The 15,252-nt window shown below is 37.0% G+C and overlaps 1 protein-coding gene across 3 annotated transcripts in view; it reads right to left on the reverse strand.

Annotated features, from left to right (window-relative positions):
• Positions 1-15,252, reverse strand: part of SLC44A1 (solute carrier family 44 member 1) — a 147,417-nt gene that overhangs the window by 13,464 nt on the left and 118,701 nt on the right. For all 3 annotated transcript variants that reach the window (XM_012554372.2, XM_023727432.1, XM_023727431.1), the window contains 6 exons: positions 12,022-12,161; positions 10,607-10,793; positions 9,497-9,662; positions 8,124-8,280; positions 7,334-7,417; positions 891-1,028 (listed from right to left, as the gene is read on the reverse strand). In XM_012554372.2, coding sequence (XP_012409826.2) covers positions 891-1,028; positions 7,334-7,417; positions 8,124-8,280; positions 9,497-9,662; positions 10,607-10,793; positions 12,022-12,161 — 872 coding nt within the window. The remainder of the gene's footprint in view (positions 1-890; positions 1,029-7,333; positions 7,418-8,123; positions 8,281-9,496; positions 9,663-10,606; positions 10,794-12,021; positions 12,162-15,252) is intronic.

Below are 15,252 nucleotides of genomic sequence, written 5' to 3' on the forward strand. Positions count from 1 at the left end.
TCTTTCCTCAATTTTTAAATTTTTCTGAGTGTTTTATGATTTTAAATACAGATACAGTGAAATTCAATTATAATGCTATTTATTATTTATTAAGAAAAAGTTGAAGGGGGGAGGCTGAAATCACCCATACTTTCAATATCCAAAGACAATCTCTGTTAACATCTTGAGGTGTTAATTGTAGACGTTGATACGAAAGAATAAATCTACTCTTCTAAGACAGTTCCACGGAAGGTATAAGTCTCATTTCCTAACAGCTATATTTTAAGCGGGCTTATATACAACCCTATACAATCACAATGATAACGACAGCTACCATTCATCAAGAGTTCTGCAGTGTGCCAGGTACTGTCCTTGGTACCACACATGTATTAACTTATCTAATCCTCATGATTCTAGAGGTTTGGCACTATTATTACTCCAATTTTATGGGTGAGCAAACTGAGGCACAGAGTGGCTCTGCAATCTGCCCCAGGTTACACAGCTAGGAAGTGATAAAGCCAGGATTGAAACGCAGGCAGTCTGGCTCCAGATGCAGTAACCCTAACCACTACACAGACTGTTGCTTAATTCTTTACAGTTCAAAACATGTAAGGAGAAACGTGAAAAAGCAGCTGTATCACCTTGGACAAATTACTTAACCTCTGTGCCTCAGTTTTCCCGTTTGTAAAATGAGGATAATAACAGAACTTATAAGTTTGTTATGGGGAATGAATGAGCAGAATGCATATAAAGCATTCAAAACAGTGCCTGCAACATATTAAGGGCTTGCTATATATTGCTGCTTTTAGTTTATTGATTGGGGCAAGTATTTAAAAATTAAAGAACAAACATGTATTATGTATCCATGCAAAAACATTATTTTATGTCTTAGACAATACATTTGGTCTTACCTTGCCTAGGAATAGCATAAAGTCCCCCACTGTGTTGATGGCAGCCACTCGCAAAGCATTCTCCACCAGAATGACAAAGGCATCCTTTGCTGAGGTGCAGAAGTTGGTGCTGTTGATAGCTGTGGCTGTGTATGCATTCTGGACAAAAGTAAAAACAATTATTTTCATCAACAAGCAATCGTACTTGGTCAAGATATAAATCAAGCATAGTTAAAGCACAGGGTTTGAGCACAGGGAAATATGAGACATTAAAAAAAAAACCTTGGTATAGTAAAAAGAGCATTCTATTTGGTTTACTTTTGGTCCTTTAAAAATACTGATACTTATAAACACACACAAACCTTTCTAACATCCAATAACTTCTTCCATGTCTTAGTAAATCAAACATAATCTAACCTTTCCTAGGTGCCTTAGGTCCATCACTACGAGCAGCAGCGATGCATTCTAACCAATTTAGTGATGCTTTAAAAGCTGCAGAGAGACGTAAGGGCTGTCTGCTCTTACAATAAATGGCATCAGATTGCTGTGCTGTTTTATCTGCAACCCACAGTCTCCTCCCTGGTGGCTTTCTCTTATGCTGTCACTTCTCACAGTTCTTGTACTACATAGCTGTTTGTTGCCCAGTATTTTATACGCCTTTCTGGAAGCAGAACCCCAAATCTTCTGGCTTTTCTTTAAAATTGGAAGAGCTAGAAACCAAAAATTCTCACATGGCAAGAGTCTACCAGAGCTAAATAGTGACTGCCCTCTCCAGATAAAGCATGAGCTCTCCAGTTTATCACAGTCCTCACCACTCCCTATTGCCTTAGCTCCTGCCTGTTTCACTCATTTACATTACCTCAACTGGCCCTACAGGTGTTTGAGTTTGGTAGCCCTGCTCAAGGCTTCTGACTTCAAGTTTCATGCTGATCTCAGGAGGGACTGGGGGGGGGGGGTGACAGGAGGAAAATAATCCAAAATGATATGACATCACTGTTAACCACCCTCCAAAGAGTACTAGACAAAACAAAACTCTAAATAGGACACAGTGCATGTAAAATGTGAGGCACAGTGCCTGGCACATACTGTTAAATAAACATTAGCTCTCATTATAATTAGTATTATCATTTCTGCACTCTACAGAATAATCTAAAGATGGAAGAGTAAACAGGTGATATAGACAAGAAATCTTTTAAAAATAAGAATGAAAATATGAAACCTAAGATATTTGAGATATATAATAAAACAAAACTGTAACAACTAAATACTACAGTACTGGTATAAGAATAGACAGATCAATGGTACTGAAAATTGAAGTCCTGAAACTCAAGTATGATATATAAGAATTTAATACATGATTAACTTAGCATTTCACAAGAGGAGAAAGGCTGGATAATTCACTAACTGGTGCTAGGACAATGAGTACATTCCAGACAAATGAAAGAGTTAAGTATTTAAAAAATTAAACCTCTAAAGGGCTGTAAGAAATAGAAATATTATTTGATCTTGAGGTGAGGAAGATGATTCTAATCATAAAAGCCAAGTATGAAACCATAAAAAGAAAAGACTGAAAGACCTAACAAAAGAAAAATAAAAACTGCTACACATCAAAAAAGCTTAAAAAGAAACTAATTGTGGGCATTACTACAGAATAAGAACTGTCATTCACTAAGGATTTGCTGTGTTCCAAACACATGCTCAGAGCACTGTAGATACTCTTTCTCTTCATCCTCACAGCTAAGATAGATACTATTATTATCCTCATTTTACAGATGAGGCTTATAGATTACTAGACTTTACCACACTGAAATATTACGAACTTTTTTTTTTTTTTCAAAGCCTCTAATAGGTATTTTAATGATACCAAAAAACCCACTGCCATCAAGTCGATTCTGATTCATAGCAACCCTAAGGAACAGAGTAGAACTGCCCCATAGGGTTTCCAAGGAGCAGCTGGTGGATTCAAACAGCTGACGTTTTGGTTAGCAGCCACAGCTCTTAACCACTGGACCACCAGGGCCCTAATTTAATGACAGTACCTGTATTTTTAGGACAATGAAATTATAGGTGATGTCTTGTTCTTCCTTGTTTTCCAAATTCTTCTTTAACATCTTAGATACCATTTATTTTTACGGAAAATAGATATATATTCAGAATTACTTTTTAGATTATTTTTGCCACAATTCTCTTAGTTTGTTTCATTTAAAAAAAAAATTGAGAGTGGAGAAGGGAGAATAATAACAACACTTACTAGGTGCCTACCAAGAGCCACACACTATAAGAGTTGATTTATCTGTATTACATTTCATCCTTAAACGAAATTTAAATATTACATTCAGCCCATGGGAATCGGTATATTGTTCTCCACCTACTGAAGAAGGAAACTGAGGCTCAGAGGTCTCACTAAAATTGCCTAAGAGTTATACTGTTGGATTAAAACATAGGCATGGGCTCTCTCCACTGTACATCTCCCCAGTTATCCACTATACTTTCTCAAGCAAGGCTATAAAAGTGCGTGCTCAAGCCCATGTGACTGCAAGAAGGAAACTTCATTTCAGAGAGCGAAGATTAATAATGGAGACAGACGAAAGGTATGAGCAGACTGTTACCTTGGTGCCAGCTACGGCCTGATCTCTGGTATAGCAGTAGGCTCAGGGATGATGGATGTGTGTGACAGCACTGAGAAGAGTGCCCTCTTGTACACCAGCAGGTCATACTCTTACACGCTACTGGTTCCTTTAAGTTTTAGTAAAAACGCTTTGGAGGTCATCTGCTCAATACTGCCATGATCCCATCATTCTGAACACTTCAAACACAGGGGTACCCACCTAGCTCTGAAACATCTCACAGGATGGAGGTTTAAAAAATTCCCCTGGCAACCAAACTTATTGCTCAACCTCTCATGACAGGAAGTGTTCTCATATCTTCAATATGTTGCCCTCATTTCAAATTAATCCATTCCCTATGGGCACAGGAGACACGAAGCACCACTAGTGATCAATCCCCACATTGTAGCACTTCATATTCCCTAACAGAACTACTAAGCAATAGCTTAATCCTAGCTAAGAAATCACATTCCCCAGACCTTTTCCACGTGTTCATTACTATGAGTAAATTTTAATGTTTCCCATAAATCCTCAAATCTCCTGCCTTCATCTCTCAAATAGAATGAAGGTCCAAAATTGACAAAACCTATTCAAGGAAGATCAACTTGCAGTTGGGATATACATCTCAGGACTGTCAGATCTAAATCGTTGATTAATATTTTGGTTAAGACTGCTGAAAATCTTGGATTATTCACCTGATTACTGACCCTCTTGATATCATATGGTTTGCTTTCTTCCTTGGTATAACTGCACATCTCCTTCTTAAGATTCTTACTTATAGTTTTATATCACCCTGCCAGTATTTTTGAATCCAAATATCCACTGATGAACTAAAAATTCATTTTGGAAACATTTTAAGGCCATCTATTATATACCAGGTACTTTGCTAGTCTCTAGAGCAATAAAAAAAAAAAGGATAAGATCTTTGTCCTTAGGGAGCTAAAAGTCTAAAGGTGAAGATAAACAAGTAAATAGACACTTTCAACACAGTGTGCTTATTGTTTTGACAGAGGTATGAACTGGTGCTGCTGAAGCTTAGAGGAGGGGTTGGGATGATGAGGGAGGACTTCTTAGAAGAGGTGATGCTTGGGCAGAATCATTAAGGCTCAGTAGGAGCTAGTGGGGTGCTGGAAGGAAGTCATTCAAGGCACATTTAGGAAACTGTAAGAGTAATAGGTACCTGTGGGAAGGTGGTAGGAAATGAGACCAGAAAGCTGAGGATCTCTCTGAGGATAAACTATTTAGTGGTGGGTGTGAAATGTAATGATGATGACCTTTAGTGCATCCATCAACTTTTTGATAAAGCTGACTTGGTACCAAGCCAAATTTTAAAGAAAATATTTTTTTTCAGGTCATTATACTCATTATTATTTTAAGAATGCCCTTCTAAATACTTGTACGACCATAGAGAACATTATGATCTTGCAAGAATGTATCTTCTTCCCTAAAGAAATAAGAGCTGTGACACGAATAGACATAATGCACACCCAGTTCACTGCAGCATGATTCACAACAGCGAAAAGATGGAAATAACCTAAGTGACCATCAACAGATGAACAGATTTACAAACTGTGGTACCTACACATAATGGAGCACAATGCAACAATAAAGAATAATGACGAATCCATGAAACATCTCACAATATGGATGCATTTGGAGGACATTATGGTGAATGAAATAAGTCAATCATTGTATAAGTCAGTCAAATATTGTGTAAGACCACTACTATAAAGTAACAACAAAAGATTTACACACAGGAAAAAAAGAAGAAATATTCTTTGATAGTAGGGAGGGGAGCAGGAGTGAGGGAAAATTACCAGTTAGACAGAAGATATGAGTTAATACTGGTGAAGGGAAAGGCAATACATAATATGGAGTGAGTCAGTACAACATGACCAAGGCAAGAGAGGACACTGAGGAACACATGAATAAACGGCAACTACTACTATAGCTTAGACAATCCTGCAGCAATAGAATTAACAAACAATAATTTACAAAGGGACAAATAGGTAGATAGATATGCCAAGAGGTGTGGGAGGATGTAAGGGAACATACCCACTGGCAAATATAGGTTTGGTGGTGGATATTTCTACAGACGTGATTGTAGGTGCAGCTCATATAGAGCACAGAAGGGGTAAAGTCAGGGCAACCTCTTAGACATAACCAAACATCTCACGGGATGAAGTACCTAGGCTACAGGACAAAGGATCATAGACTCGGGAGACATCTATAACAATTGGCGCAACATAGTCCATAACAACAGTGCTCTGCATCCTACTTTGTTGGGTAGTGTTAAAAGCTTGCAAGCAGCCATCTAAGATACAACTATTGGTCTCTTCTCATCCGCAGCAAGGGAGAGTGAAAGAGACCAAAGACTCAAGGGAGCAATTAGTACAAAGGACTAATGGACCACATGAACCACAGCCTACATGATCCCAAGACCAGAAGAACTAGATGGTGCCTGGCTACCACTACCAACTGCTCTGACTGGGATCACAGCAGAGGGTCCTGGACAGAGCAGAAGAAAACTGTAGAACAAAAACACAAATTCACAAAAAAGACCAGGCTTGCTAGTCTGAAGGGACTGGAGGAGCCCCTGAGACTGTGGCCCTAAGACACCCTTCTGACCTGGAAATGAAACCATTCCTGGAGACCACCTTCCAACCAAACAACAGACAAGCACGTAAGATAAACAATAACACCAGAGGAACGCACTCCTTAGAATAATCAATTACATGAGATCAAAATGGCATTTTATCTGCCCAAAAGCAAAGATGAGAAGGCAGGAAGGGGTAGGAAATCAGGATAAAGGAAAATGGGGAAATAAGGGCAGAAATGGGGAGAGTGCTGACATATTGTGGAGAATGAAACCAAGGTCATGAAATCACACTTTATGTACAAACTATCAAATAGGAGACTAATTTGCTCTGTAAACTTTCACCTAAAGCACAAAAGAAAAAAGTATCATCTTAATGAAATACAGCTACTTTCCAGTATTAACCAGAGAACCCCAATAAAGCAAACTGCAGCCATGTTCAATACCATGGCCACAGGACAACTATCATTATTTGACTATCCTGGAGGGAATGGAAAGTGGAACTCTACTCTTCAGTCAGAGATAAATGGTGAGAAAGTCAATTTTTATCTTTGGTCTATTCAATAAGGGCATCAATATGTTAGCACTGATTTTCAGGGAATGGAGAAAAGTAGTAAAAAGAAAGTGAAGGTGGGAAGAGTGCTGCTCCACAGTGAGTCCTACAAGCTCAGATGCAAAAAGACAGAGGAACCCACCCCTCCCAGAACTGTTATCTCAATAAGCAGCAATTCCTCCATTCAACCTCAGAAAGTATTTCCTCTGATGACACTTCCCAGACAAATGCCATAGATGTTATCAGTTGAACAAACAAACAAGAAATAATCACCACAGAGAGTAAATGAGTTTTGAACAATGGTAGAGAGTTTCAAAGAAGGTGTCACAACAGCTTTTCTCTAAACTGAAGCTTTCAAACCACATTCTTTAATAGAATGACAACTGAAGCAGAGAGATTCTTAGGAAATCTAAGATGAAAGGATGTGAATTAAAAAGTAAGGAATAAATATCTTTCCTGAAAGATGAACTCTAATGATTTTTTTTATGTATTAAAATTAAGATTAATACAATAATGAGCCTTGGTAAGACATACGTTAATTTAAAAAATAAGAATTTGATTGAAATATACAGATTTGATCAAAATACAATATACAACAGCACAAGAAAAACATAACATTCTTTCAATAAAGCTCAATTATTTTATCTTGGGTGAAGAAATGAACCTATCTTTGGAAGTGAATGTAGATATATACTTAAAAATATTTCACCTGATTTAAATAATTTAGGCACTTTTCAAGACACCAAAGGCAACAAATGCAAGATTTCAGCATACATCGAGCACAGGCATTTTCCTAGAAAGGGGGAAAAATAGGAATAATTTAAAAAACAAACAAACATATACGTCTTCAAACACTAAAAATAAATAAATAAAAACTTAAAAAATCACAATCTATCCTTCAAAGCCGCCATCTCATCCCTTTTCTCCTCAAAACATAATGGCTGAATTATTTCTAATCAGTTTCAATTCAACATTTAATCATCACTTACTGCAAATATGATACAGTGAGGTATATAAAACCAGCAATGAGCTTACAATCTAGTAGGAGAAACAAAATGCTAAACATAAAAAAAGGCTAAAATCAGAATATGATACAGATACTAAGTACTATAAGGTGGAGAACAGAAAGGAAAAACATTCTTTGGGAGGAATCAGGAAAAGTTTGTAGGAAGAGATGTCATTTGAACTAAACCATGTTGAAATGCATGTCACACAGTCAAGGATAGAGAAAAGGACAGAGAAGGAGGAACGTGTATGAGTCAACACAAAGGAAGAAAAAGCAGGGCACACTTTTAGTAACCAGTGATAAGGTGGATTTTGCCAGAGCTTAGGGTATGCATGAGTGGGAGACATGGGGGAAGGACTGGATTCCAGTTTGTAAAGACTTTGAAGAAAACATTCACAACTTTGGATTTAACATGGTTGGGTGCTTTAGTACATGCAGAATTAAGATCTGGAGTGTGTCCACAGAGAACCAGAGAAAAGCATTTTCCCCTTACCTTTCCTTTAAGCTGACTGTGAATATACATAAGGATCATTCGTGGAATTTTGACTAATGTGATAATGAACGATCCTTTTGCCACAGTACCAAGGTGATAACGAATAAGGCGATTCACTGATGCCAAAATGGGTGTAAATGGCAAATTCCTTTTATCCCTATTTTAAAAATGACCAGAAAGATAATTAAAACAAACCCTATGCCAGGTTGGAAACATAAGAATGGTTTAAAGTCCAATACAGTGAAACAATTGTTCTCTTATTCTAGCTTTATGACAAAATTGCAAAGTAAGGTACAACTAATATAAATGCTACAGATGTCCCATATAAAATTAATGTTTCATTTCCATATGGTAGTTTCATGGGGTTCCTTTGCTCTAATTTAAAAAACAAAAAACAAAAAAAACTTGTTGCCGTGGAGTCGATGTTGACTCATAGCGACCTAGTAGCGACCCTATTATTCTAATACTTTCAGTTAATAAAATAGTTCTTTGAAAGCTCTTGTTAGTGAATATCTATGGTGTTAACTGTACAATCAGAAAATAAATTAAAAAGACGTTCTAACTAGACCTAGCACCTCATTAATAGGAAACTATGAGACCTACAGTGTTAATACTCAATTCTGAAGTTAGGAAAGGGGACTCTCAACAATCGTTCTGATCCAAAGAAATAAAAAGGTTTAGTGTTCTTTGTTGGACTTTTATATAAAGTAAAAAGTATCATATAAGGTACCACTACGAGATTCATTCCTCTACTAAATATAATTTTGTTATATCATCACCTGCTGTTCTGACTTTTTTTTTTTTTTTTTTGAGAAAATTACAGAAAAGTATAAAGAATAAAAATAACAGCCTCCCATTTTCCCACTTCCCAGAATTATCAACATTTTGTCATACAGTCGTCCCTCAGTATCTGCAGGGGACTGGTTTCCAAGACCCCTCGCAGATACCAAAATCCGTGGATACTCAAGTCCCTTATATAAAATGGCACAGTATTTGCATATAAACTAAGCATATCTTCTTATATACTTTAAATCATCTCTAGATTACTTATAATACCTAATACAATGTAAATGCTATGTAAATAGTTGTTATACTGTATTGTTTAGGGTATAATGAAAAGGAAAAAAGTCTATACGTGTTCAGTACAGACACAACAATCATAGGCCTAACTACATAGTACATGTACCCAAATATTTTTGATCTGCAGTTGGTTGAACCTGCAAAGGCAGAACTCATGGATACAGAGGGCCTACTGTATTCACTTCGAGGAAATGAAACTCTACCAGCCTCAGTCCCATTCTCTTCCCCTTCAACCTCAAGACACAATCAATCACGCAGAAGTTTGAGTTTTGTAGACAAGTACAAATTCTCACCTAGTAAAATAGTATGTTACCACAGCTCCTGCCACAGTCATCTGCTGACAAGCTAGAATGAATTCACTGATCCAAATTAGGCCCACTCCGTGGTACCACCACATGTACTGCAGAGGCCCAGAAACTTTGAACTCCACAAAGCCTTCCTCATTCTGAACAGCAGTGCCTACAAACATACCAAGGAAGGAAACAAGAAGCACATGAAGTGTAAATCAAGAAATATGGCCACTAAATATAAGAAATTAATTTCCAAGAATAAATTCCTATCCCACCCCTCCAAACTTCATGACCATGGGTCTCTTTGATTAAGGGGCAAAAATAACTATCAATTAAAAAAGTTGTGAAATTAAGCATTGTACAATAATGCATTTTGATTTCCTCATGGGCATCACATAAAGCTTTTAAAAGTTATTCTATCGGAATATACCATATTATCAGTTATTCAGTTTAGGTACGGATTTCAAACACTTCAATTTTTTTTCCCCAAGCTATCCAATAACTATGGGCTTAAGTTGTTAGCAAAGGGCAGAAATCAGTATTATAGTCAGTTGGTGAATGTGTGCTGAATGGCCAGAAAAGTTACATTCAGGTTTACTACCCTTATGCTACTCCTCACAATTAGTTCCACTTAGGCCACCTTTTGCTATTGAGTGTGGTTACAAGTAAGTGTGGCAATCTAACGGAACTATTTAATCACTAGGAGCTCTAGCTAGGTTCAGATAATTTCCAGTCTAGAAAATCTCAAGGAAGCAAGTCAATCCTTGGCTGAAACTGGGGTTTGAGGCCACTCCATAGTGGCACCATAATCATCAGTTCATTTTAGAATAGATCCAAATGTCCGAGTCGATACAGGAACTTACTTCAAATCTATGACCACCTCAAAAATAGCATGGAATTTTAGATCTTACCTCCTTTAGACCCTCATTGCTAGGATGACCTAAAGATCATGAGCAGGGAATGGCTTTCCGAAGAGCCATTACCATGGCTCGTTCTGATAGTTACTGAACTTTGGTCGACAAATGTCTGAAGAATCTTACCTCCCTGATGTTTTAAAATATTTAAGATAAAGCATATTTATCACCAAGAGAACAAAGTAATATGTCTTCTTACCGGTAGTGCCAAGAAAAAGAAGTGTCATGATCCAGTATACCCAAAACAGGACAAGAGCAAAGAAAGTCCAAAAGGGTTGGCAGACTAGCAGTGGCAAGTGAATGAAAACCTTGCCAGCCACGTGGAACAAGGCAATGGTGAGAGCAACACGTTTGCGCATAACCAACATTATCAGGAACAAGATAACCTGTCCAGAGAGAATGGGAAGTGTGAGATCCCAGTGGCAAACTGTTTAAGTGGTGAAAACAGAAGCTGAACAATGGTGGAAACTTTTAACATAAATCTTTTAAAACCTGGAAGTATCATTCTCTGAATCTCAGTAATACTTAATCAGTCTGTACCTCTCGTAGTGCTTATCCCTTTCAACTGTATGTTACGGCTACTAATTGTCCTTTAAAATTAAACATAACAGGATTTGTCAATGTATTACTATATCCTAGAACTCTTCTATCTTTCACTTCTCCACTCATTCGGAATCAAAACATGTTATTTGTGCCTAACAGTCAATAAGGATAAGACTCTTAATTTATTTGAATAGATACATGCTTGCCACTCTGAGAAATAGGGGAGAGGACCACATGCCATCACCACAAAAGCACCAGAGGTATTTATATGTATCTCATCTCCCCCAGTGGACCAAGAGCTCCTTAAGAGTAGGGTCCATCCCAGATTCACCCTTTGTATTCCCTGGTACCTGGCACAGGGAATCATACTTAGAAAATGATTAATACATATTTGCAGAATAATATCTAACAAATATTGCTTGGCATGAATGGTCTTAAGTAGTTGGTTTTATTATTTATTTCTAATGCTCAATAAAAAGCTTAGGAGTGCTCCTAGAAGTAGACTAGGGTGAAGAAGATGAATCAAAAATAGGAGCGTAGATTATTTAACCACATGTTAATTAGTAATTTTAACTGTGTAGTGGGTCAGCAGTGAACCTTGTCTACATTTTTGAAATAATGCACATTGTTAAAATAAAAGTTTAAAGGGGAAAATAAACAATCAATGAACAAGTAAATGGAATATGAAGTGGCCTGTTTCTTCACATATTTTTCTATAGCAAAGAGAATTTTTTTAAAGTACTTCTATTACCTGGTAACAGTACAAAATATGCTTTTATAGCAAATGATAAAAGACTATAAGTGAATATCTTAGGTAAAAATTCTAGAGAATCCTTTTTCTAGAGAAAAACTCCTCTACCCTCAGGCAGACTAGAACTAAGTATTGTATCAAATAGCATTCCTCTTTAGAGAAGCTTCCTGAAGACTTTTTTAGGGCTGCACAGACTGTGGGATAGAGAATTTATTTTATTTTAGGAATGCAAATGCTAGCGGCGAGTTTCTGCTCCAACAATGATCTCCTGTAAATAAAAACCCAAAACTAGAAAAAGATACACCCAAGCCTGCACTCACTGTGAACACTGTAGCTGAAATGGCATAGATGAGGAGAGCCCGAAGATTGTCTTCAGCTATCTGAAGCTGTTCAGGGATAACTGTTTCTTTGGGAGACTTTCTTTGCTTTGCATATAACCACCATAGTACACCTGTGCCACCTGGAGACACACACACACAAAAAAATTTTTCCCAATAATTAACACAAGAAAATGTGTAACATAAACCCTCAATTTTCTGGACCTTTCTTATACATTCTCATGGGGCTAATGGAGTGATAGTTCACTTGGAAGGGACATGGATGGAAGGTATGTGGCTACAGTTTTTTGCCAGCATAAGGGGAGTTCCAATTACCCTACTACTATCTTTCACATTAGGCACTTACAAATCCTTCAGTGTATCCAATAAACTTGCTTCAACTTTACTTATTATAGACTCTGAAGCTGAGAGAGGCCAGCAAAAACAGATACTGTTCCCAAACTCCTGAGAGGAACTGATCAGAAAGAGAGCCTCAGCATCTGTTTAAACTGGAGAGGCTGTGGAAGTAAGTAAGGGTCACAAAAAATCAGTGATGATGCTCAAGGAAGACAAAGATCTTCTCTGTTGTACTTACCACAGTATCCTAGCGCCTAGTGCTTAGAGGCAAGCAACTGATTAAATATTTGTTAAGTGAATAAATGGAGACCAAAAGAGTAGCTCCCACCAAAGGTAGGAGCAAAGACAGAAAATCTCTAATAGCAGTAGGCATTAGGGATAAGAGTTTTTATCTCCAACACTGGCTCAGATATTCGGAGAACCAGAATGAAGAGAAAGGCAAAGCTACCTCCGTATAAGAGAGCTGCATTACATACGTTCATTCAACCCATTCAGCCAACATTCTGAGTGACTATAGCATCTACTGTTCTAGTTGCTGGGGATACAGCAGTGAGCAAAACAAAGTCCCACCTCCACAGAGTTTATACAGTAAAAGGAAAACAAGTAAATACAGAATATACTAAGGCTAAGAAAAAGTTGCCTGGTAAGAGGGGTAAAAAGTGCTGGGATTGGGAAAGGGTTGCAATTTTATATAAGATGGGTAAGCAAAGCCTCACTGTTAAGATGATATGTGAGCAAGGGACTTGCAGAAAAAGAGAGAGAGCAATCCATGAAACTATCTAGGGCAAGAGGCAGTAGAAGTTCTAAGATGCTGTGATGGGGCCCTGCCTAGCATGAGAGAAAGAAGGAGGCCATTGTGGCTACAGCAATAAACAAGGGGGAAAGTGGCAGGGAATGTAAGCAGAAGGGTAGCTAGGGACCAGATCATACTGTAGGGCCTTGCAGGCTTTTCCTTCATGGTAAAGAAACGGAAGATTCAGAGTAGAGCTGTGTGTGTAGGTGGATAAGATGAATGCCTGTGGATTATAAACTGGGCTAAGATCTGTACACAGCAACCTGACCTCCAACTGCACTCAAGGACAGAATGAATGGAGTCAAAGGGAAATTCTGTACCTTCTCTGTTAGCAAGTACTTAGTGTGAATTTTTCTTCTGTTGAAGATGAGTAAACAAACCAAAACAACCAGGAGTCTATGAAAAATATTTCAGAGCACTGGAAATAATCCCAGTTTGAAATCTCGCCAGTACAAGAAAATGGTTTAGAAAACGGTTTAATATCTTCAGAAAAAAGGAGGAAACCTATTCTCTACAAACAAGAATAAAAAGTGATGAGAGAAAAGCTGAAGTTCAAGAAAAATAAAATGAGATTCAATGACATCAAGGAGGACGTTGTTTGCAACAGCCACAGTAAATACCATTTATTAAGAATTTAAATTTGTGCCGTTAACTGTGCTAAGCACTTGATAAATATAACCTACTATAATCACCAAAACACTAATAAGTAGATATTATTAGCTTCACTTTACAAAGGATAAAACTGATATTTAGGAAGATTAAGTAACATGCCAAATGTCACATACCCAGTAAGTAGTAGAGCTGGGATTCAAATCTAGAGTTATTGTAAGACCCGTCCATCTAAATACAGAATTAGATACAAAGGCTACAAGCTGAAATGAAAAGAAAGGTGGGTGAGAGAAGAAAGAACTACAAATAAAATGAAATTGGAACAGCTCAGTTAAGATCCTGGTTGTATACAGGTAGTCAAGTACAGAACCGATAGTGAGGAAAACTGAATCAGTGATAAGGAAGATAAACTTGAAGAGCTCTCCTAGAATGTAAAGGAAATGATTAAAAAAAAAAGAGAGAGAGATTAAAATGATAATGTAGAAGCGGACAGCAAGAAGAATGAATGCTGACCTGAAGAAGAAAACCACTGACATGGAAACCACCACCAAATACAGATAAAGAAAACTTAGAGTTAAAAAAAGATCCCCCCAAAACAAGATCGTAGGCAAACTTCATTAAGATTTAGAATTACACAAAATATTTTAATTATAAGGACAAATAAAAAATTATATAAACATCTAGGTAGGTGAAACAGGCATACGGGCCAAGGAATGAAATTTAGAGTAGTCTCCAACTTATTCTGTGAAATAAAGTACAGATGCAAGGGAACATATTGTGCCTTAAGAATTTTATATCCAATAAACTCAATATTCACATGTGAAGGCAAAGACACTCTTAGATATGAAGAGTTAAGAAAATATACCACCCATGAGCCTTTCATGAACAAGTTACTTGAATTCACATTCCATTCAATATAAAGATGAACTGAAATTAAGAATTCAAGAATGGAGTTTTATGAAAAAAGGACCAGTAGTTCTCACTAAAACCAGTTACAGGGAAGCTTAGATGTAAATGAAACTTTCAATGCAAAGATAAAATTTTTAAAATGAAGATACAGCATGTGAATATCTTAATTTTAAAATACCTGGATACAAAGCACAGATTATTTAACAAAGGCTAAAAAGTGGGAGTGGGCCGAAGGCAATAGGAAAAGAAAAAAAAAAGTTTATGCTAAATTTAAAGGAGGTAAGGGGGAAGTCAACATATACCATTTCATTTCAGCCTTTAATAATAATCCATTCTAGGTTAAAAAATGTTTTTTGGAAACATATGTTAGCAACTGTAGAAATAAAGGCATAATGTATCCCATCCAAAGCAAGGGAGAAGACAAAGCAAAGAAAATATAGTAAAGGTAGGGAAAACAAAGTTAAGAAAACACAAATTTAAGGAAAAACAGAAAATATCAGTAAAACCAAATATCTCATTTAAAATTGTAAAGGTAAATAGGACAAATTCCCCTACTAAAAGAGTCT

The sequence above is a fragment of the Trichechus manatus genome, unplaced genomic scaffold, assembly GCF_000243295.1.
Source record: "Trichechus manatus latirostris isolate Lorelei unplaced genomic scaffold, TriManLat1.0 scaffold00016, whole genome shotgun sequence".
In the NCBI taxonomy this organism is placed as follows: Eukaryota; Metazoa; Chordata; class Mammalia; order Sirenia; family Trichechidae; genus Trichechus; species Trichechus manatus.